The 25,694-nt window shown below is 31.5% G+C and overlaps 1 protein-coding gene across 8 annotated transcripts; it reads left to right on the forward strand.

The window, feature by feature from the left end:
* The first annotated feature begins 3,366 nt into the window (after positions 1 to 3,366).
* On the forward strand, positions 3,367 to 23,813 carry LOC148612145 (uncharacterized). Of its 8 annotated transcripts, none has more exons than XR_015924331.1 (8): positions 3,367 to 3,481; positions 4,442 to 4,632; positions 9,001 to 9,072; positions 11,913 to 11,984; positions 15,613 to 15,684; positions 16,626 to 16,697; positions 21,124 to 22,420; positions 23,034 to 23,112. XR_015924331.1 is itself a non-coding variant. In XM_088593299.1 (8 exons), exons 2-8 carry the CDS (start codon positions 4,448 to 4,450, stop codon positions 23,168 to 23,170), a joined length of 759 nt encoding a protein of 252 aa, XP_088449425.1. In that variant the 5' UTR covers positions 3,367 to 3,481; positions 4,442 to 4,447; the 3' UTR covers positions 23,171 to 23,813. The 8 variants fall into 8 exon arrangements, 7 of the variants coding, with proteins under 7 accessions (XP_088449425.1, XP_088449428.1, XP_088449432.1 ...); XM_088593299.1 differs by having other exon boundaries at positions 21,124 to 21,272; positions 23,034 to 23,813; XM_088593302.1 differs by lacking the exon at positions 23,034 to 23,112 and adding an exon at positions 23,128 to 23,813 and having other exon boundaries at positions 21,124 to 21,272.
* Positions 23,814 to 25,694: the final 1,881 nt, after the last annotated feature.

Consider the following 25,694-nt stretch of genomic DNA (forward strand, 5'->3'; position numbering starts at 1 on the left):
GAGTTGCTCATAAAAAGTCAAGTTCGGGGTAAACGAAAGAAGAAATGAAAACTATGACACGTTGAACAAATCACTTTGAATGGTGCAGATGGATACATCAGTTCATAATGACGACCATTTTAGTTCTGTATTGTAGTATTGCGTAGTTACGGCAAGCTCTGACATAATGCATGAGTTGTGACATGAAAACTCTTTACGCAGATGTTGAAGAGATATTGCCACAAATGAAAGGAGAGTTGATAATACGGAATGAAAAGTCATCTCGTTTGACGTATAGTTTTGTCAATAGTTTTCCTTTTCCCTCGATCTCATGATGTAAGTCAAGATATGAAACGGACTTCGCAGTATCTTTAGTATCATCTATCTAAAGTTCTTTCGGTTAGATGCGATGTATTATATCCCCCAACACAAGGTTGTTTAACGATAATACGTCACCTATATAGCGGAAACACAGATTAAAGGGTCTAGAAAAACGATGTTTTTTCTTTTGGATCAGAGAAACTCAGCCTCATAAGAGTGAAAGAATAGGTCAGCAAGTAGGGGACACAATTTGTTCCCCTTGGAATACCGACAGACGCATCAACCACACTGGACATATTGTTCATTAGTATATTTGTAAGATAATTTGGAAGTGTTTTTTTACAAACTTTGAAGAATCTCTTTCAAGAACAACATATTTGTATCTAGGTGTACCGTCTAACCGTAATACTGGATGTTAAATATAATATGATTTTCACATAAACCTAGAAGAAGGTTTGTCATTTGAGAAATGACTATCTAAAAACGTTATATCGAAATAAGGCAAAAAAGAAACTTTGGTATTGATAAAGAATCTCGAGATCTCTATTAACCTTATACAATGTAGTACATACCGAATTGTTGAGGATAAAGGTTCATGACTAAAACATTTCCATGAAAACGTTTTAGACAGTTACTTGATTAGTACTTTTGTTTTTAGATGGACGCAGTCGAGCTCATGAGGTTTAAAAAAAAAAAAAACACAGATCCTCTAGTTTTCGGTCAATTATTGAGATGATTTCTAATTATTTGTCTTCCTGGTATCTTCAGAGTAATCAATATATGAAGAGTTGCTCTTTGTCTTGACGGTAGCTACAGTAGATAAGGATTTTGAGTTACTTTTCAATTTTGAGATATTGAAATAGGAGGTGTTCATATAACACTAAAATCTTTTTTGTAAGGTCACACACATCAACTGGTTTAACCTTTTGAAATAAAAAAAAATATTTTTGACGCATGCAAAATAAGTATTATTACTCTGTACACCTATATAAATAAATATGCTTTATTTCGACAGTGTAAAAAAATCAATGAAAATAAGTAAAACAAAAACAAATATTTATATTTCAGTTGTATAAAAACATCTTCATAAGCGTTAGGTTCACCCGTCACACTGTCAAGGAGAGGAAGAGTCATGAACAGATCGATTATATTAGTAAAGTTCTACAATTTGATCGTGAATGGTGAATAACCATTTATTAGGAGCTGTCAAGTTCATCTCTAGTATTTTTTTTTAAAATCACCGCAAAACAACAATCTGTTCAAAGAAAAAAAGGTGTCAAAATGACATACGTTTACAAAGGATATGAATTAATGTTTCATTGAGTTTGACAAACAGCGGTAAAAGGCGATACTTTGCGTATGTATTTATACTCTATGTTTCTTTTTGGTCCAAAAGACAATTGTCACGTATTGTAAAAAGTCTAATCATTAATACTAAACGTACACTGTGGTATGAAGATTTTTGAGGGACCCTGACTTTAGTATGTTCATCAAAATACACCACCGTTTAAATACAGAGAGAATGGACAATTCTTAAACTAAAATTCATGACAGAGTAAAATATATGATACACATGCGTTGTATGTTAGTACCAGACCAATTACTCTGTCATAAGAATAGAAAACTTTTTTTAAAAACCTGATTGAACATTTACTGGTGTAACATGATTACGTCAGTATCGAAAGAGACGACTAATCATCAATATCAACCCTATCCACGTATTACCTTTTTTTATTTTTTACGGCGTTCAAGAGGAGAGCACAAGATAAATTCGAAAAGGCATCCCCTGTCAATGATTGCTGACAAGATCTAGCAAAACAAGTATATTAACAGTGTTAAGGAAAATATGCTCTTCAATGGTACATGAAACAATGCAACCATCACGATGAAAAAAGCCATCAAAATTCAATGCTTATATCCAAGTGCTTCTGTTGTCATGGGATGGTCACACCTTTACGTAATTATTCAAGGCATTGACGTAAATAATAATAATAACCAGAGAATAATTGTCGCTCAAGTTAATACCGTTTTAAACCCAATCATTTTTCGGATCCGTAGAAATAATTTCGTTAAATTTGCTCTATATTCCCAATATTTCTAAGATTCTATTAAGTAACCGTTGATATAATATTTAGACACTGCTTTTGTAGAGATGATTCATGTTGTAGAAACCCAACCTTACAAACTATGCTCTTTCGTTCTATATTTTCTATACTTTCATAAGCTCTATATATTAAGACGTGTCATTTGTTTTAAGAAAACCATAATTATCTTGCTCTAAAATAACCCACATCAAAACAAATTAAGAAGGTTAACTCTTGCAAAAAGCCAATTTCAGTAGAAATCTGTTTTATTTTCATTTCAAAAATCAAACAACCGAATGAAAAACCAAGACTGGAAATGTTGTCTGCACTGTTTTTGAATAAAAAAAATGGTTCAGAAGGTTTAAGACATGCATGACTCACCTTCTGTCTAAATTTATTAAAGAATGCTACTTAATGTATTTCCAACTTTAACTTTGTAATCAACATTGTTTTTACAATAAAAAGACGTGAGAACTGGGGATTCGTAGTACCATAAACGCCGCAATAAAATTGTTATTCATTAGATGACTTTTATATGACGTGCTTGTCGTCAGAAATGTGTACATTGTATTTGTACCCATTCTTTCAAAACAAACGATTTTATTTAAATTGAACCAACATTGATGTTTGTAATACATCATTAAAAACTAGTGTACATGTAAATAGTATACAAAATATCAAATAATGTACGGATAAGCAGGGTCTTATGAATCATACACTTGCACTACATTTGAAGAACAGTTCAGTATCTTTTCTGCACAGAACGAGGCATGTCATGTTTTTTAAGTCTTCTAAATAATGGCAAAAAAGTTTTGTTTACTTGTTCACTCGCATTGTCATGCATACACAGACAAGTGCAAAGTACTTATATGGCAATAAACGTGCTAGAGTAGGAATAGAGGACCAAATAACAGGCAATATATAATATATGTAACTACTCTTCATTATTAAACCAAACACTTGCTTGTCATTTAAATATATAGTGCAGCTTACAATGCAATATCATAAAGATATTAAGTGTGTTATAGATATTTCAGTTAATTACTCTTTTACCTTTCAATGAGATTGCATATCAGGATGTAAAAGACCCCAGAAAGGTATACATAAGTAGTGAGAGTACTTTGTTAAATATGTATATTTCCGTTTATATATATATATGTGAAGATATTTTCTAGAATAAGTGCTTTTGGACATCGTCGACATGATAAATTGAAAACAGAGTTAAGCTTTAAGCAACAAAATGAATTAAGGACATTTGTTAATCTCCTAAAATCTGGCCAGTAGTAAGTGTCAAATGTTTTCATTCAAATCTGTAGAACAAATGCATATAAGGGAGAACAACGGAAAGAGGATAGCATACCTAAGTTGCGTTTGCAACTCAGGGAGCCAAATAAGGTTGTGCCCAGTATCAACTGTAAGGGGAGTTGTTACAGGATTTGTTTTCCCATAATCGTTTTCATATTATATGTTCAGAGGAAATATGATGTTTCAAACGTTTGTGTTACTAAATATAAAATCAATCTGTGGATCAATGCACTGACCTTATCATGGCATTAACGCTTGAGTACTTTTCTATTAACTAGATACATTTTCTTCAAGTATATTTTGGTATGATGTTATATTTTTATGATTAATTGCTTATTGATATAAGTTTACGATAAAGTTCCGGTGTTTCTAGATATACAGTTCTTAATATCATTCGTTTCACGGTTAACTTTTATCTTCATTTAATTTTGTCTATTTTGGATAATTTGCCATGCTATGTTTGAGGTGTAATCACTTTCATTACGGTCACTACAAATGTACGTTGTGTATGTAGATCGTATTTGTTTGCTGTGTTAATGTTTATGCAATATGTTTTTGTTTTCTTTTGTTTTGTTTTGTTTTTATTGAAGTTTGTATTTTGCAGTTTCATTAGAATATTTGGTAATTATTTCAGTCAATATAATTTTAGTCGTCACGTTTCATCATAACTTGTTATTGTTAATGTTGTTTCATTAACTTTTATAAAAAAAAAAATTTCTTTTTTTTTAACTAATATCAGTGTGTCATTTCAGTACAGAATGATTCAGGCGTCAAGAAGGATATGCTACTTTATACTGCACGTCATAACTTTCAGTCAACTCTCTGTTTCGTACATTTGTCCTACTAGCTGTTCGTGTTCAAATTATTCATCTGGTCTGTATGTCAGTTGCAACAACAGACGTTCAACTGCCATTCCAGATTTGCCAAAAGAAGCTACAACTATGTATGTATTGATTTAACATAATTGTGTGGTACGTGTATGTATTTCATTTGTACCTATACTGACGGCTTAAAAGTTGAATTACAATATAATTATAAATATTCACGTAACAAATCCAATTTTGTTCTCTTCAATCCTAGATATCCTTTAATTATATCCAAAATATGGATGCTAGTTTTACTTGTTAATAAACATGTAGTAACTCATAACCACTATTTTATGCAAAGTTCAAGAGGTCTCTTTCTAGTAAAACATAATCGGACAAGGCATTGTCAAACTAAATACATCACTTTTCAAAGATCAAGAGTGGCTCAAACACAGCATTTGTTAACAATTTGTGGTCGTACCTACAGACGAACCCCCATCCCACTTCCAAATACCATCATTAGTTTCGCAAAGAAATATAAGTTGTATGCAAGTTTCAGGAATATTAATAGATTTGTTGGTACATTCGAGTACAAAAAATTTCTTCGATTTCTTAATACTTTACATCGCAGTTTCGTATCTGCAAGTAAATTCCTGATCCAGATATATCAGACCTCGCAGTTTAAAAAAAAAAAAAGGATAAGATCATTTTTATAGTGCTTGTTAGAAATGGTTCCTTATAACTTAAAGAGAAACAATAAATTCATTCATAACACAAAAATACTATAAGAAACAGTGGGAAACCTTTTTTTTTATTCTTGAGAAATTAATCTTTTAAGGATAGTTATTCAATGGGGTAGGAATTTATTATATTTAATATGCTTGCGGCACAAGGCAAGCAGTATTTGACATGTCAGTACACATGCTATTTTCATAGTAATTTCAATTTTTGTATATTTGTCAAACCAGTGTTCACCATGGCAAAGTTGCACGTACCTACTTCCATTGTTTTTGTCATTTCATAGGCTTATGCCACTCTTTATAAGGAATAACTAGTAGCTGCACATGATTTTTGGAATAGTCATTCATGTTATATCATTTCGTGTGTAGATGCCCGGCTATTATTCAACATTTTTGTACTTTATTTTTGTTCAGCGTCAACCAGTCGCTATTTTCGGGGGTAGGAGTGAAACGTCAAAGATGCTCTTTTATTTCATCATGTAAAATAATTTTTATAACATTAGGTTTATTGTAAAGGTCCAAGTTTTCTTTTTTATGTAAGGTGCACCTTGCTGAACGTGAATGTGCTTTTTGTTATTAAGAATAATAGAGGGTTTCGTTTTTGTCTAGGGAAACTTCTGCCTTGTTGTTTCGTCTGCTATATTTATGCGTATTTATGATAGTGGTGTCCGATTGTTTATTTTTTGACAACTTGTCCATTTTTTACTTTCACTCGAACTGTTGTATTTATATATTAGTAAGGACAGTAAGCCGACAAGTTGACATAACTGATTGTTGCTGTTTTAAGCATTTCCCATTGTCTGTACACCCCGTCCGTTACAAAAAGGACAATCTGCCATTGGTCGCTTTAGGTCACCTGGTACAAATTCCCAACATATATAAACGCGAAAGTATTTCCACATGACAGATACCTGAAAGTATCTTCGGCGGCAAATTACAAATCCAGAACTTTTGCCAGATATCTTTCTAGACTTCTAGGTGAGGAAATTATACCAAATATGGATTTTACTTAACTTGATTAAGATAATAATTTCGTAACTCCGTCGGACACCACTCGTGCCGTTGATATAGTCGTTATAAATAAACATTATAATTATTATTATAATAAACGTTGTGAAGTTCACAACAAAGGCCCTGTCTTTATCACCGAGAGGATCTACCATGTGCAATACAAGAGGTTAAGCCTCTGTATGTTTGGTAGTTTAGAAATTTTTAATACTGCAAATTTTGATAAATATGATAAATAAGATCTGATACTTTCCCTGTATGTATACTTCTCACTAGCCCAATACCCCATTGCCCCAAATTAATTACCCATAGCCCCATTGTCCTTTGCCTCATGCCTCATTGTACCATGCTCCAATTCCCCAAAGCCGCATCCCTCATTGCATCTCCTGATTCCCTTTTGTCCAATCGACCATTCCGATAAAAAAGTAAAGTAAATGTTTTATCGTAGGCATGTTATGCACCACGATATGAGACAAGTTCTGTGCTTAGCATTAATTAATCAATATCGACTTGAAAATCTCACATCCGGGTTTGGAAATTACTGAAATCACGCGAAACTTGCATCGAATATTATCACCACTCCGATATGCATAATAATAACAACGCAAAATATTCTTTCAAAATTATATATAAATGAAATAATAAAATGATTCTTAATAACGTATTGATGGATATTCCTGCATTATTTCAGATCTAAAAAATTATAACCTTTCCAAGTTCATATATGTCAGTCAAAATTCTACAAAATAACATATTAATGTTAATTGCATGGATATAAACTTTTAATTTCCATAATGGTCGTATATCATTGTTAGATTTGTCCATTTTAGTGTCTTTGGGTGGATCATGTTTCTCTAGAATGACATACATGGATGTCTGGCAATTTTATGGGTTCGAACACTTTTAACTTCAATAATGATCCAAAATTATAGTTAGAAATGTTTTTAAATGGCAATATTAGTATCATGTGAGTTCCTGCGATTCTTATTTTTCAGGTTAAATTCTTTAAAATTATATATTTTTTGGCAAAATGAATGAGTGCAAACGAGTCTGAGAGATGCCCTAGTAAGATTTCATGTCAGCCCAAACAAAATACAGCGGGCCCGCGTCGACCATGTGGAGATAAAATATGTAAGACCTGTACCCAGATACTGAACACCAAAACGTTTAAAAGTTAACGCACTGGCGTGACTTGCAAAACCGAAAATACCATATACATTCTCCAGTGCCGATTTGGTATGTAGTACGTAGGCGAAACTGAACCACCTTTCAACAGGTGCGTGAATGGTCATCGCAGTGACTACAAATGCAAATCATACCTCCTTTTAAGTCGGCATCTTTGATCTGCCGGACACACCCAGGAGGATCTCCACAATATTGTGGTTCCGATTATAGAACATAATAAAAAATGGTCAAAATGTAAAATATGTCCCGGGAAAGCTTTTGGTTGAAAAATATACAAACAACTTCTCCAGATGAAATAAACGAGAAATAATAATTTATGTTTAGGTCTTGGTCTAACGCTGGTGCAGCACTGTGTAATATATATCAATACGCCGTACTATTATATTTCGACCTTTCTTAATTGCTTTCTACAGTTAACTCATGTCGTATTGTTGATAAAAAGCACATCTTTTGGGGATGTTAAACAAATTTAGACGTTTAATAAATTTATAGCTATGTTTCGCGTCATTTTTAACGATCCATCTCCGCGTAAGGGTGATTGTTGACTTTTATTCAGACGATCACAAACATATTCGTTATAACATTATTATCATGCAAGTTTATCTGACGCAAATTATTTAGTCCCAATTTTCTAAAATTACACATTTTTAGGAATTGTATGGGCTCGAACATGTTTAATTTTAATGGCCACAAACTATTGTACTAAGTATTAAAAATGTCAATTAATTATGAACTGCCACACATGTATTCCATTCCACATTCTTTTAAACGACAATTATTTTTTTTCCAATTGCGACATAGAAATAAAATATGTCCGTTGCGTGTGGAAAACAACTGAAAAAAAATTTTCTATTGACCAATCAAAATTATTCGTTTCCCAATTCCAATTCATAGCTCCATTTTCCATTCCGAATGCACCATTCGCAACTGCCGCACAGCAGCCACATTTCTTATTGCCAAATCATCCGTTCCCCATTGCCAAATACCCAATTAACTAGGAAGGTAAGTATATTTCGGGGTCACTGGGCCACTGGGTTGGCGAATATCGTTTAAACAATGTACACCAGCAGTGTCATTCACCCAGTGGTTACCAAATACAAAAATACCACGTACTTTTATTATGAAGAAAAGAGCTAGTTTATGTTTTACCTCTTGTCCGGAAATTTCTCATCCGTGTTTTCTTGTTGCTAATTTAATCGTGGTTAGTTTTGTTCCATACGTTATTTCGAGCATGTCATTGATATATATAAACATTTTCTACCGCAATACAACTGTATCAAGGTATTGAGTATACCATAATTCAAAGCAACATCACCATATTACAAAATTGAACTGATAAAAGACAAATCAAATAACTCAATATACAATTTTGTCAAAAAGGTCGATTTGCAACCTTTTTAATAAAATAATGAACTTACGTAATCCAAGAACTGCAAACTTATATTTTCTTAGAAATTAAAAAAAACAAAAACAAAAAAAAAAAAACAAAAAAAAAACAGAAGCTGATATTAAAGGCAAAACTATGTCGATGTATTTTATTTTTAATTTGTTTAAATATGTACTTACCTTTAGATATCTCTATCGTAACCAAATATCTGAGATTAAGAATGAAACATTTGACAACCTTCCCAAACTACGACACTTGTGAGTATAGAACGCCTAAACTTTTGAAAGAACTGTTGCATTCTGTGGTATTTAACATCGAGTAAAAAACAAATAAATAACATCATTTAGGTAATAAAAATATCGATTAGAACAATGACAGTTGTTGATAAACCTAGATTTATGCAAAGAAAAGCAACTAAATAACATTTAAAAAAGACAGGAAGGAAAAATATAAACATATATACATTTGAATGGACACTATAACACGACTATTTCTTAATATTTGCCAGTTTGTTATTAATTACGGCAACAATTTGTCTGTAAGCATTCGAGTATTGCATTAAATTTGTCGTATAAAACGGCGCGTCGACTCATCATATACTCTTTCATAATATAAATATATAACGTAAAGTATTCATTTAATTCGGTATGTTGACAAAAAATTTCAGAAGTCTATATTGAAACAGGATTTCGGTATTAAACAATGGTATATTTGACGATCTCGTCAATTTGCACACATTGTAAGTACATACATATTTAGGGTTTTATGAGTTTTATGCTGAAGAAGGATATCAGTTATCCGAAATATTCAATGTAAATTTTCTGGTGATGTTAAACATATTTAAACGTTTATTTAATTTATTGTTATGTTTTTGCTTCGTTTTTAACACTCCCCGTAAGAGTGATTGTTGACTTTTATCTGGACGATATATATATAAAGGTCTGAAAAATTCCCAACGATGTTAGAACTGTCAAATTTGCGATGCAAATATTTGGTCGTTCCCTCCGCGGGACTCGAACTCGTACCTCTGTGACATCTATGGCAACACCGCCTGCACAAAGTCCAGCGCCCTTGACCACTCGGCCAGCTAAGCTATATAAAAATATAGCTTTCGCTGGTCGGGTCATTCCTCCTCGTAGGATTAATCTAGGGCTGTAACTTAGTACAGTTCTAACATCGTTGGGAATTTTTCAGACCTTTCTATACGTTTACATATCTTCCCTGTATCAACTTGATCCGATGGAGCAGTGTAGTGAATAGAGTCGTCACATTCTGAGACGTTTGTATAATTATGTTTTGTTGTGACATGCATCATTAATTTGATCCTCTATCCTACATAATAACATCTAAATGAACTGCCCCTACTACCATACATCGTGTACTAAGTTACAGCCCAAGATTAATCCAACAATGAGGAATGACCCGGCCAGCGAAAGCTATATTGTTATGGAGTTTTCCTCTTCTAGCCGATTTGTTTTTATATTCATCCGAAACAGAATTTCATACGAGACAGAATTCCTTCAGAACCTCGTTAAAATACATTTTTTAAATAATTTTTATATTGATGATGTACTTTCCATCACGACTATTCTATAGGTGAACAGTTACCGTCAATATATACACCAGAGGTTCGAGATAAAGGAGACTACAGAAACATCTGTTCTGTATCTTTTTTGGACCTACATCTCGATTTGACAACAGTTGTCATCTCAGCAATAAGAGTTATGATAAAAGAGACGACTTTAATTTTAATATCATAAATTTGCTTTAACTGTGCATCAGTATCCCTTCATTTTCATATGGTGTTTAAATTTTACCATTGATTCTCTACGCTAGAGCAAGTACTAACTACTCTGATTTCCTTGAACGCCGTAAATATCTGCGTACCAGACTCCTGAATCAACGTATGAGGAAATGTGTCTTAAAAGGTTTCTTACTATATTCCTTTTTAGGTATCAATCCTTGGTTGACAAATACCCTGTTTATTCTAAAGTAATGAGTAATGAGATTTTTTTTTGTTTTTTGTTTTTTGTTTTTTGTTTTTGTTTTGTTTTGTTTTTTTTTTTTTGTAAATTTTTTTTTTTGCTGATGTGACTGATGTGACATGACAATAGCATGTTAATGCTTTTTAATTACCACTGGTGTAGTCACGTCGCAACGGAAGAGGGGGGATTAGAGCTTGTTACTAGTATTACACGATATTTGTTTATTAAAATGTGGTATATTTGGCAGTCTCGCAAATTTTGTAAATCTTGTAAGTGTAGTGTAACATTACAATCGATAAAAACGTATGTTTTTCTCGACCGTTTCGACATATATCTAATTTAATTTCTTTCTGCAAAATAAAAAAAAATAATAATAACTCAACATAATGTTGAGGATACCGCAATAACAACAATATTTGAGTCATAAGTAAATACAGACACATTTAGATATTTGCTTCATTACCTAGATTACCAACTATCAATACAATATTAAATATAATATTAAAAGTAATATTTGTCCCAATTTTTCGTTGATTAAATACAGCAACCTGTCGCATATAAATTCTTTACAGCCATATGCATTGACTAGTTTTTAAAAAAAAATCACTACTTGTCACCTGATAGTATGTACATCAAGGCATGGTAATTCCATGTGTATAATTGTGAAATGTACGAATGATAAAGTTGATTAAATCTTTTTTTTTATATTTTAATCCCTTTTTTATTTGTTTTGCATGCTTTGTCTCCAATTTTGATTTACATTCAAATGCTTTCCTCTGCTTGTTAATCTGTTAACCAATGCTTGAGACATACATATAATGACATATACTTTAATTCTTATATTTAATCAATCAACAAACTTGATAAAAAGGACAATACAAACACTTAGATGTCAAATCATATCGTGACCTACTGTTAGAGATTGACAGAGAAGAATTTTTCATAATCTTACATTACCAATTTGTTATATTCATTCAATCGTAACAAAATTTGTTTTCGAAAAACACTGATTCTTAATGATTAGTTGATAAGCAACGCTCAATATCAATTCTTTTTCAAACTTTTTAAAGCAAATATTTTCTCCTTACTTAATATATTGACTACTATTTCAGATATCTACATAATAATTCAATTTCTGTATTGGAAAGTGGTATATTCGTCATTCGCGTTAATCTGCGCACCTTGTAAGTATATGTATCGCAGCTTCATTATTTACAAAATTAAAAAAAATGTTTTTCAACAATTTCAGTTTCGTCAATCTTTATGTCTTGTTTTGTAATTGTCTTGTAATTTTATTTCGAGTAAGTTTCTACTGGAGTGATATATGTCAGGTAATCCTGCAATTTGGTTGGTCAGTTTGACATGGGATATGAAACCATATTCCCGTGGTAGACCCAGGGAAATGGAATCGGATCAGTAAAATTGTTTTTATGAAAGTTAAATTAAAACCAAGTACGCGAAAATGTTAATGTCTTTTCAAATAAGAATGCGTAAAAAAAATTCTTAAATATTGCTGTCCAGATGTGTAGCATCACAATTGACGTGCATTGTGACGTTGACGACGTGAATCAAACTAAACTGCTGGAAAAGAAATATCAACTGTTATTTAACATTGAAGACACTATAGTCGAATACATATGTATATTTTCGAGATATTCAAATGAGATTTGGTCTCATATTATCTGCCATTGTTGTAGATACTCTTTGTCTACTGGTCAGGGAATATGAACACCAGTGTAAATCCTGAATATATTTCAGAATTTTTATATCAATATTAATGCGAGTTTTGTATTAAATAGATGTGTATATACTTAACACATTCTTAAAATATGTATATGTTTATACATTCAGCACCTGAGTATGAAGTTTTATGTATCAAAATTTATTTGTAATGTCAGAGCTAGCCAAAATTTGTACCGTGCTAGACTTATTCTGCTAGACTGTTTAACCTGGCTATGTTACTACATGGTTACATGTAAAGTCAACACTACAGAAGTTAAATGGTCATCACCGTGAACTGGTGTGTTGTGATGGTTTATCTATCTGCACCATGTTAACTAGTATTACAACATCGAATACTGCCTATTCAGTACTTAATGTTAGTATTCCAAATTCAGTTCACTCGATTTGTGGAGACCAATTATTTTTAATGCCGGTTGTTTTGATGATTTATACTAAATAAAGATTTTGGAACATTTCTTAATATTATTTGTGGGAAGAATGTCTAAAATTGTAAATTGAATTATATTATTTTCATTATATCTCAAATTCACTTCTGGTAGTAATAATGAATTTTAATTTGTAAAATTATAAAATGAATATCCTATATTCGCAAACCATTTTATAATATTAAAGAGTAATCAAGGGAACCAAGGTTATAGCGGTAATAAAAAAAATGCAATCCAGGGAAAAATACCAGACATGGAAAACAGACACAACACAGAAAATAAAGTAACTAAAATCATACATACAAAGTAACAAAAGCAAACGAGCAACTCGGACTCCACCAAAAACCGGGAGCACGGACCAGGTGCACCGGCAGGGTAAGCGTCCTCTACTTCTTTTCTAGAAACACCCGCCGAGTTGCTCATAAAAAGTCAAGTCCGCGGTAGACAAATGAGAAAAGGAAACTTATGACCTGTTGAATAAATCAGTTTTCATGGTGCAGATGGATTCACCATAACGATCCACGAGTTCATGATGACGACCATAAAACTTCTGTAGTGATGACTTCAATATTGTAGCAACATAACCCGGTTCCAGAAGCCTATTTGTTAAAGTTCTAGTGTGATACAAAAAGTCTGCGAAGTTTCGGCAAGCTCTGGCGTAACGTATGAGTTGTGATATATACACTCCATACGCAGGTGCTGAAGGGATGTTGCCACAGATCAAAGGAAAGTTTACAATTTTGAATGAAAAGTCATCACGTTTGTCGTAAAGTTTGGTCAAAAGTTTTCCTGTACCATCGATTTCTAAGTGTAGGTCAAGATATGAGGCTGACTTCACAGTGTCTGTAGCATCCTTTATCTCAAGTTCTTTGGAGTAAATGCGATGTATCAAATTCCAGAAATTAGGATTGTTTAAAGATAATACATCATCTATATAGCGGAAACTGAGATTTAAGGATCTAGCCAAACGATATTTTTTCTTTCGGATCAGATCAGCTATAAAGTCAGCCTCATAAGAGTGAAGGAATAGGTCAGCAAAAAAAGGAGCACAATTGGTTCCCATTGGAATGCCGACCGTTTGTTGAAAAACACTTCCACCACACTGAACAAATATCTGGTCAATTAAAAAATTCCAGCATTTTGTAAACATCTTCCTCTGTATATTTGGAAGATGATTTGGAATTGTTTCTTACAAAGTATGAGGAATCTCTACCAAGAACTGTATATTTGTATATAGGTGTACCATCTTTTTTGAAAAACAACGATGTATAATGTTTTTAAGTCGGGATTTTAACTGAGTATGGGGAATAGAAGTATACAGTGTTGAAAAAATCATAGGTTTTAATGCTATAATATTCAGATAATAGTCTTGAACTGATTGTATCCAAAAGATCTTTCGAATTTTTGAGGATCCACATTGAATTAATACCACAACGGGAGTAACAAGTGTTGTGGTAGGACTGCAGACCCTCTTTGACAGTAGTGAGTATAGACGTTACCAGTTTGAAAGAGGTTTGGTGGTACATTCGTTTGGCAATATTAAAAATAGAAAACTATAACTTTCTTACATAAGAAAATATGTTGGAATAAACAATATTTAAAAAAACTCATTTTCTAATACTGAAAATCCATTTATTACTAAATATGAAGAAACTACTTTTTATTTTCGAAAATCAACTAAATAAATGACACTTTGTATTACTATATCGGGAATTTATAATATAACAAATTAAAGTAATAAATCAACTGAATATTTTCTAATACTACAAAATGAATTTGTAACATTAGAAAATGATTCAATTTGGTGTGTTTAGACTTATTGACGAACATCGACAATATGTATAGTTTAAGAAAGCCAATTACAAGTTGTAATGACAAGACTATCAAATTCCCTTTTTACCTGTACAAGTAATTTTTCGCATAATTTAGAGCAGTTTTATGTTTAAAACATACATGGTACGTTATGGTGTGTTATTCTACATGCAGGAGTTTACACTAACATTGGTTAGGTACACATGTGCCTACTTAATTCATAACTTGACAGAGGACTACCCTGAAATTGTGATAAGTAATCCTTTCGGCCACCTAAATTTATTTTTATTTTTTTTCATTAACCCAATGTAAAGTCTCCTTTGTGTTCACAGAATGAATAGTTGTATCCTGACCAACAATGTTCGGAATAATGTTCATTTTTTGTATGTCAACATATAAAAGCACAATCCAATTGATGTCAACACTTAAGAATTTTTTTTTCAACTCAAAAAGGATGTGTGTCTAAAATGTCTATATATTTGTTTGATTCTATGTCTCACAATGAGTTTAACTAGCCGAGCTAGCCGACCTAGCCGAGACAACATCTATGCATTTAATTTCGGTCAGGTCTAGTATTTAACAATTTTCAAATGTCAATATCCATAGCCCGTTTATATGGAACATGGTAGTGGCATAAAAACCAAATCAGTGGGTTTATCGCTCGTTACCTACTTTCAGATACACTTAATTGACACATAGTTATCATCGTTATTTTTTTATAAGCGACCGCTAATATGATTTTGCAAATTGGTAGTCGTATTGCAATGTTTTATGCAATTATAAGTAGAAATTTATAGATTACCAATAATGAAAAGTATTTTTTGTACTGTAGATTCCTATATGATAATGCACTAACATCGATTCAACAGGGAACCTTCAGTAGGCTGACTGCTTTAGGACATTTGTATGTATAATCTCCTGTATTATAGGACTTAACAAAGAACATTCTAACCAAACTATGTATGACCATTTACAATTAAAACTTAATCAAATCCTCAACTGATCAATAAGGTTCTGAAGAACGTTTTTTTTTATAAAAAAAAATGATATTTATAGTGTCGTGTATCCAAAGAGAAAAAGCAATTGCTCGACGCGCTTACGAATTACTCTTCAAAAAAGACGCACTCGGAATCATTTGTCAAACAGTTAAACATAGAAAATCAAGTAAATATGTTTTGGTTTTGTTCTTTGGTCTTGATGTTAAAAGATGTTGTTTTCTTTTTTATTTATCCTTATGAATGCTCTTTGTTTTTGTTTGTTTTGTTTGTTTGTTTGTTTGATTGATTTCGGTTTTTTTTATGTTTATCTGTCACAGAATCTTAAATACGTTTTCCCATTGTGCACCTCCTATTTTAGATTTTGATCCAAATCAATTTGGAGGTTTCACATTGAAAAACCATCACTAATGAAAAAAAATGGGAATATCGAGTTACCATTTCTTCTATCCGTTTATCCTCCTACACCATCCAATTTAATGAGACTTCCTATATTAGATCTGATTCAATCAGTTTAGAGGTAAAAAGGTCAATGTTATAAAATAAGGGTTTGTTATCAAGTAAGTGAGCTTTGCCCACAGTTGTTTTCAATATCATTTTTTTTATGTTTTTATTTTTGTTTTAAGTTGATTGCCTGTTTATCCTTCTATTCCATTGTTTATTTATCGGTTACTGTAAAGTCTTTCTTGGATTTTCGGGGTCCAGTTTCTTATAAAATTAACATTATGAAACACTTTGTAAGATAATTGTTTATTTTGTTTAAACCAAACGTGATGATAATTCAAAATTTCTTTTCTAATGATATGTTTTCAATGCAGTATACCAGCATTTTGTGTTCATCTTTTATCAGAGAAGTACATAACAACAATGTAACTAATCTGATCCCAGAAGAGTTCGAAAACCTTACAAACCTGTATTATCTGTAAGATACGTAGTCGGTATTTCTGATATCAAGTTGACGTTTATGAACTTTTTGTTTTATTTTTGTTACATTTTTGTTCTGTAATCACGCAGTACAGGGACATTTATACAATGCAGTTTGATGTTATACATTACATGTCTAAATACTCATGTTCATGTGCTGTGAAAATGTAAAACGTATCAATACAAAACAGCAATCAATATTTTGAGACTACACAGAGTTCGTTCAGATATTAAATCAGACAGGAAAAACTGTTTCTGAAAATGTCTATTTTATATTTCCAAGGACAGACATTTTTTTTCTTATTCTTCAAGCTTACGTTTAAAATGCCTAAGAAAGTTCGTTACACAAAATTGATAAACTTCTGTCATTTGGAATGTAAGAATGTAAGACTCAATAATTTATAGCAAAAGTATACCATGGAAGTACTTTTGTTCGTGGGAACCAATTTTTGTGGTTTTCGTGGGTAGTGCAAACCATGGAGATTTGGTTCTCAACGAAAAGGAGAATCATATTGATATCTATAATGAAAACCTTAAAACCACGAATTCAAGAATCCACGAACTTCTGTTTTTCTCTAATCCACGAAAATTGGTATCCACAAATTGAAATACTTTCCCGGAAATGTACCAAAGACAGTTTTATCAAGTACAAGTTAAATCTCCAATCTGTATTCGAATATTAATAGTTTATGTTAATGTTTTTTTTTTTTTTTTTCGTTTTTAAAGTATGAACACTTATTATTGTCAACGCCAATAAATTTACATAAAAAAAACTTATAAGTTCAATCTGTGAATTATCTTTTCTTAAAATTATTGAAATTGCCTCTATTTAAAAGAGGTTCTTGTAATAAGACACCTCTCCTTGCCTTGGAGTATCAATCTTAAGTAACAGTGCATCAATAGAGGCAACATGTACACCATATTAAGGAATTTGGTGTCCTTAGCCATGAACCTTTAAACATTGTTAGAAATCATTGTATTTTTAGCATTCTTAGTAAAATAATGTTTTTTTTTTTGGCAAAATTAGTTTTAAAAACAGGATAATCCATGTACTTTACTTGTATCTTAGTACTCTAACGTATTTTAATTAAAATAACAATTTCAGCAAATGACTGGTCAGTATGTAAATAAGGGTAACAACAAAATTACCGAACATTAATCTGATTCATGATCAAGCCAGTAATATAGATATTACACAATCGGAGCCGCTGGTATCGCAATAGTCCTGTCAATGGTTCGTGCACTTCAAACGAAATGGTGGGTTAAATCATGGTTTTAAAGTGCGCTAAACCTCCATCTTCCATTGCAGTGTGACTATATCTGTGACTATATCTGTGGTGAAAAAGCATTTGCATGCTATTGTCATACATTGTAATAAGTAAATCAGCGGTCACATCAGCACAAAGAACATTTCAAGTGAAACAATCATTACTCATTGTTTTAGAAGAAACTGAATATTATTCAACCTGATATCTAAAATGAATTTGGTAAGAGAGCTTTTAAGACGTATTTATTAATATCCTTGAGACAGGAGTCTGTTACGCAGATAGTTATGAAGTTAAAGGAAATCAGATTAGTTAGCATTTGCTCTAGCGTAGCCAATAAAGGGATATTGCTGCACAGATATGGAATATTTATGATATTAAAACCAAAGTCGTCTCTTTTATCTGTTAGTGCTGAGATGACCACTGTTATAAAATTCGAGATATAAGTCAAAAAAGATGCGGAACAGGTTGTTTCTGTAGTCTCCTTTATCTCGAGCTCTGGTGGCTATATTAACGGTAACCAATTACCAAATGAAGGTCTTTGGATAGACAATACATCATCAATACTTGTATGTAAAATTCAGTTTCGTATGAATATAAAAACAAATTGGCGAGGAGAGGAGCACAGTAAGTGTCCACTGGATTGCCATCTTGTTGTTGAAAAATAGCTTCTCCAAATGTGACAAATATGTAACCAATGAAGAAATCAAGCATATCTCAAACCTGCTTTTTTGTGCGGCACATTTTGCCCTTCTGCGATGTTTTAGAAAAATATGTGCATTTATAACCGAGAACAACATATTGTTTTTAAACAGCAAAAAATTTACGAATAAGTCCTTTCAAACGAGATTTAAATTTATCATTTTATAATGAAGTGTAAAGAGTGGAGATGTAAGAATTTGGAGAGAAGTAATTTCCGACAAACTGCGGGGTTTCAGGTTTTGAAGTAAATCGTTAGTACCCTCATATGATTAATGTCACTATGAGAGTAGGTGGTATTGCAATAAGCTTGCTGTCTCTTTCACTCCAGGCTATATCTTTATAAGATGAATTGAGATCTCCTTCGTGGGGCAATTACAAATGCTTAAAGTTTTGTCAAAAATTAAAATAAACAATTTATCGAAAAAAAGTTTAAGAAAAAAAAGGGGAAAAGAGCACACATGGGTAACATATATACACTACACAAGGGCAATTACAATCCCAAAGATGCGCCAAAAAAGTGAATAATTGGTTTATAAGTATAAAAAAAAGAAGAAAGCATACATTGCAAATACGCTATCCGCGGGAAACTCATAGTTTAAAATATTGATTGTTTATTTGTCGTTTTGGAAATAACTAAAAGTTCACTCATTGAATCTTGAAACCATGTGTTCGTTCATGTCAAATACAAAAGACTAGTGTACTCATTTTGTAGGTAAATATAATAATTGTTCATGTTTAATTTGGTAAATCCTAATTTTAGAAATTAGAATTTCGATGCGATTTTAAGTTTTTGAAACATTCCAGCTTATTCCAAAATTATAATGTAAGTGCTAGATCTCTTTTTTTCAGTTAAGATAGATATCATTCCTAACATTTCAGGTAGGTAGATTTTCCTAGTTTTTCTTTAAAAGACAAAAACATACTTCAGAATTTTAATGTAAAAAGCATAGGTCACCGAACTTGATTTTGAGATAATTGAGCCTTTAAAAGGCATTTTCTCCTAAATTTCATACGATTTTTGTAGGGAATTTTCAATATTTCGTTACCAAAAGTCTGGTTGATATGATTTCTTATAGACTAATGTAAAGAACAATTAAGTGACATTTTTTTTCTTATTTCAAAATAAAACCTAAGGGTCATAGAACTCTTTTTTCTTGTAATATTAAAAAAAATAAAACTACCATTACATTTTCATGGAAAAATTTTCCACCATCTATCTCCCCATGAAAGATTTTTTCCACTTATTTCCTTCCCTGGACTTTTCTGCAGTTCAAATATGAAAGTTTACCATCCAAATTTTTATGTAAAATAATCTTTTTGAAATATTTTGAACAAATTATTTTACATCATTTAAACACTTGTAGTTGATTGGAAGAGTAATCAAGGGAAACCAAGATTCTAGCGGAAATCAAAAGAACGTAATAATGGGACACAGATCAGACATGGAAAATAGACAAACAAAAAACATAAAGTAACTAAAATTATACATACTAAGCAACAAACGTAAACGAGGAACTCGGACTCCACTACAAACTAGGATCATGGACCAGGTGCAACGGTAGGGTGAGCGTCCTCTGCTTTTCTAGAAACACCCATCGAGTTGTTAATAAAAAAAATCAAGTCAGGGGTACACGAAAGAGGAAAGGAAAAGTATGACACGTTGAACAAATCACGACGACCATAAAACTTTTGCAGTGATGACTTCAATCTTGTAGCAACATAATCCTGTTCCAGAAACCCACTTGTAAGAAAACAAGCGCGATACAAACATTATTTTCTTAGTTACGATAGGCTCTAGCATAACGTATGAGCTGTGATATAAAAAAAAAACGCCATACGCAGGTGTTGAAGGGATGTTGCCACAAAACGTATGTCCACATGTTTTTAAATGTTGGCAGAAAAGAATGCTCCGTGTAATAGGTATTATATACCTTAGGGGATATACATAATAAAATGAAAAGTTGGGGATATTCCATTGTTATTAAAAGTTAATATTTTAGTGTCGTAAACTGAGGTTTACATGTGTATGTGGAATAATTATGTTATATCATCTCATGGAAAATAGTGTATATATATTTATAAAATATTACGTTCTTCTGCATAGTTGTAGAATTGAACAATACTTTTTTTAATTCTCCCATATTACGTTTTCTTTAAATAGAAGTTGTATGAGTTTTTTTTAATACAGAAAACGACATATATCTACAGGAGACATTGTTATATCAACGAAACATACTTGTTTGCATTGACGGTCAAATAGTCTAGTGTTACAGTATATCAGAGATGTCCCATTAACGAATTTGGCTAAGTGTTAAAGTTCATTTGAGTTGTATATTTACAATCTTTAGTTTATTGTAGTTTTAATAGACTTTTGGATATAGTGTAATTTGTGAACTCATAAATTTCAATATGATAGTTTGGTTTCTCCTTCTTCCAAGGGCATCTTTATCGTTTCAGCTTTTTTGATACCCTTTGTGGATGCAATATTTATCCATTTTGGTCATGGGTCAAATCAACTGGAAAATTTCAGTCTTACATTAGATGTTTTGACCGGAAATACTATACATTAGGCAGTTTGACAGCAACTGACTTCCAACTATGCCTAGGTAGAGTTCTTCCCTATTTTATATTATGATTGATACAGATTATACACATTGTTTTATTTTTAAAACATACAGTCTTGATATTTTGATTGTTGTTCATTCTATAAATCATTCGTCTATAATTTTATCTCATATTTTTGTTTCAAAAACAAATAATTATCCTGAAAATAAGATATATATGGACGTAGTACCATAGATATACATATAAAATACAAGAAAAAAACTATCACTTTCATTCAAAAACAGCTTGTGGAAACAGGTCCAACAATCAATGTACTCCTACTAGTATAACAAATCGTGAAAGAAAACCACAGAGGAAACTAATTTTAAGATATTTACCTACAACTTACAACTTGTAAACCATTCTCTCCTGTGTGGAAAACATTTCACACATTTTTTCTATCTGTGTTTCTTCTTCATCTTGTAGTATGACTTTAGGTGTTATGGCATCGATATATGGATGAAAATGACATTTAATAATCAGAGAACGCTTTAAAGTAAAATAGTTTTGAACTTTTATGCGATAACCCGTTTTATTTATTTTCTCGTTATTTATGACGCAATGAATTTCATACCATGTTTTGCAATAGTGAAATTTTGGTATGTATTGCTCACTTATCGTTGGTTGCTTTCTGTGGTTATTTATACATTGTACAGTTGTACAGTTTGGTATTCATTTCATTTATTTTAATGGTATTATATACGATATCATGTTTAAATCAGCATTAAAAGGACAAAAGAGAGAAAGAAAAAAAAATACTTTAATGTGATATAAATATAAAAATGCCAATCATTTAAAAATTGCAAATTTCGTTATGCTGAACATATGTTTCAATGGGTAACCTCTCATCCGCAGCATTAAAACAATACGCAATGATCAATATTCTCAAATTAAATATATACACGTATTACACAAACCCAGAAAAAGAAAGCCAAATCCAACATTGATGAGTTCTACAAAAGTATATCAAATGAGTGATACACGTATAAACGCAAACATTTAAAAAAAACCTGCATGTTTTCATTTCTTTTGTAGTCTTTTCTAGTATTTAATTCCAGATTCAGTGATGTAAGAATATTCGTGAAACATAAAAGGAAATCTTACAACACCTTTACTTTGTCAGAAGTTTTTATACAATATAGATATAATTGTATGTAAAATAGAAGAACTTAACTCGATTTATATCGATCCGAATGTAGGAACATCACAGACTTTCACTTTTAATACAAAAAATTGTAATAATAGACAACAAAACACAATTGTATTTTTCCTTTCCATATTATTTTACAATTAAGCTTATTTACATTCAAGTTTACATTTGCTGCATTGTCCATAAAATAGTTTTTTTTAATGACTTCGTAGTTTGTTATTCAAATATTGCCGATTTAGTTTGAAACGATTAATGAAGGAAATCAATATTCTAGGGAATTGAAAATAATGTAGTCCAGGGATAAATACCAGACGTGGAAAACAGACACATACAACAACATAAAACAACAAGAATAATACGTACAAACAACAAATGAAAAAAAGCAGCTCGAACTCCCCTAAAAACTACAAGCATGTATCAGATGCACCGGTAGGGTAAGTGGCCTCTGTTTTTTTTTACAAGAAACACCTGCCGAGCTGCTTAAAAAGAGTCGGTCATTATATTTGTTTCTATCCACCAAACGATTATTATGCAGTTCAGCATTTCTTTTGAAATTTATAAATGCTCTTGATTTTTGACAAATAATTACATTATGACTGATATTTGTTTTTAGATATTGGAGAACATCTGCGTGCAACAGTGTTATCTTTGAGATGTTTAGAGATTATATTATTTATGATTAAACTTGTACGTAATTTTTACTTTAGTTGCTCTCAGATACTGGACGTACGGAGGGGCAATGCTTTATAGAAAACTGCAGGAAATAAATTTGTTGTTCCTTGATTAAATGACATTCACATGATGAACCTACTTATAAATTGAACTAAACTGAAAAAAACTTACATTAAATTAACAACTAAGTTATAGAATATCTATGTGAGTTGTTTAGTTAACAGCCGAAGTAATTCCAGGTGGTGTTCATACGAATAAGGGAATTCCGATTGAATCATACAATGAAAAAAGAAAAAGGCTTAGATAAAATGCTCAATCCTATCACCAGTAACGACATATAAGATAGAAAATTTGGATTATGAGTCCAAATCGTAAATGTTTGCGCATATTTAAGTGTTCAATACGTTGTTATTTGTCGAGTATGAATGTATAAAAACTCGTTGGTTAAATTTGAAGCACCACAAATTTATCATATTAAAAAAATGTGTTTTGTTATATGTAGTTTCATGATACATGTACACATCGCTGTGCTATTGTGTTTATAGAGCTACCTAAAATTATCAAAAACATGATCCACATCTTATATTTTGTAGACACAATTTAAAAATCTCTAGTACGATAGTGATTTTAAGCAAGAAAAAAAGCTCTCATTTTCGTTGATATTGTACTAAAATGTCTGTTTTACTTAGTTTGACAGTAAAATTGCGTTGTATGATTTAAATTTTTTTTTTCTTACCAGGTTTGTTTTGTGTTTACAAGAGCTATCTTACTTATTGTTTGTTTAAGAAAATACACAAGAACGTAAAACGCATTTGTAAAATGAAACTGAATTATACATTTAACTTGTAGTATAATCATAAAAATGAACACTTTATTTTCTTAGTTATTTGAAAATCATGTTTTCCCTACCATGTAAGTATGGTACCAACCAAATACCCTCTAAAGACCAACAAAACTTTGTTTATAGTAAAATAAATTATAACTAAAAAATATAAATGAAAAATCGTGTTGCTGAACTGAATTTCGAAATCGTTCAATTTCTAGGGATAATAATTTTATGAATACAGAAACACTAATATATACTCGAAATAAACCAGTAAAATAAACGTAATTCACTATCATCATGTCTAGTAAATTGGCTTGATTTGTTGTACTTCCAAATCATGTGACATAAAGTATATGCATAATCTGTTTTTTGAACATTGTTCCATTTGTAGCAATTTTGACACAAAGTTTTATATGATTTATCGATGGATATGTTTTGTACAATATATTCAAGCTATCCATTGAAACAATATTTATCCATTAAAGGAATAGACTCTCTTATTGTCGAATATCGAAACTGATCTATATAATGTTCATGAAAATTAAACTGAAAATATTAGTATCCTTTTCTTAAGTTATAAATCACGAATTATAATTAGGGAACTTGAATTCCCGTTCCTATGGGTTCCATCATGACTGGTTCAGCTGTGACGTAACGAAATCGGTTTGTAAAGTGGCAATAAAATTGATAACGATATCCGAAGAAAGCACAAACTTTGTTTTACCTTTTTGTCAATAATTTTTAACAAAAATACAGAGACGATGAGATTGAAGGACAACGTGTAAGCAAATCTCAAAAAATATTGACGATCGACGGGATTTTCAGATAGAAGGGTAGTATTTTTAAGAAAATCTAATTCCTACTTTCGATGAGTGTTCATGTCCCCTGTCAAAAACTTAATGAATAATTCTCATTTATCATTTTTGCAATCATTAACTTGATGAAACATCGTGTTTTGGTGATTAGAAAATCATGATAGTAGAAGAATATACGGAATATTCTTTGTTTACAAGCTAATAAATCATATGCAGTACTTCTATTAGTTCCAAACCTACTTAGTGACGTCACGAGCTTATCGGAAGCTATCGGTAAAAATCAATAAAGTCTGCTTATGATCAACATTATCGATTCCTTCTGATAGAAGAATTCGGCAATATGACTAATGACATATATTTCAAAGATTTCGTATTTTGTGCACTTTAAAAAAAATCGCATATTGCATTAATGTTAAATTATTGTTGTTAACATGGGTATGATTTTTTTTTCATAAGAGGCTCACTTAATGCAAAGGTGATCTTACCCATTTAATTATGTGTGACGTTTTATATACATTCTTAACGAAGGTTACTGCTTCCTCGAGTTTTTCTTTTAGCATAAGCCTTTCATCGAACTGGAAATAGTGAATTGTAAAATACATATTTTTTCGGCCCAAGTTAAAAATAAGACTAAGTAGTCCGGCAAATAAGTTTTTAAAATGATATTCATACGCTGAAAGGGTATTAATCTGGTAGAAAATAAATTCATTCGTATTCATGAGCTTTCTGTGCTGTAATATTGATACAATGTATAAGAATGTAGGTAGTATTAATACGCTTTTATTGCTGTAGCACTTTCCAACTGCATTATGCAGAGGGGATGGCTAATGAAAAAAATCGATAGTTAATTATACATATAGCCTTAGAGGCATCCATGTAGGTAGGACGACACGTCGACAGGAAGACAGGTCGACGAGAGGACGACATAAAGTATTCATGAAGACATGAGGACACGCCGACA

The sequence above is a fragment of the Perna viridis genome, chromosome 7, assembly GCF_037379345.1.
Source record: "Perna viridis isolate PV_CMFRI_1.1 ecotype Kerala chromosome 7, ASM3737934v1, whole genome shotgun sequence".
In the NCBI taxonomy this organism is placed as follows: Eukaryota; Metazoa; Mollusca; class Bivalvia; order Mytilida; family Mytilidae; genus Perna; species Perna viridis.

Bases quoted from the DNA above. Each gene is read 5' to 3' on its own strand.
- LOC148612145 (XM_088593299.1), top strand. From the start codon at position 4,448: ATGATTCAGGCGTCAAGAAGGATATGCTACTTTATACTGCACGTCATA. The intron at 15,685-16,625 runs GTATGTATAATC...ATCTTTTATCAG, and splicing joins CTGACTGCTTTAGGACATTT to AGAAGTACATAACAACAATG. The intron at 16,698-21,123 runs GTAAGATACGTA...TTATCGTTTCAG, and splicing joins CTTACAAACCTGTATTATCT to CTTTTTTGATACCCTTTGTG.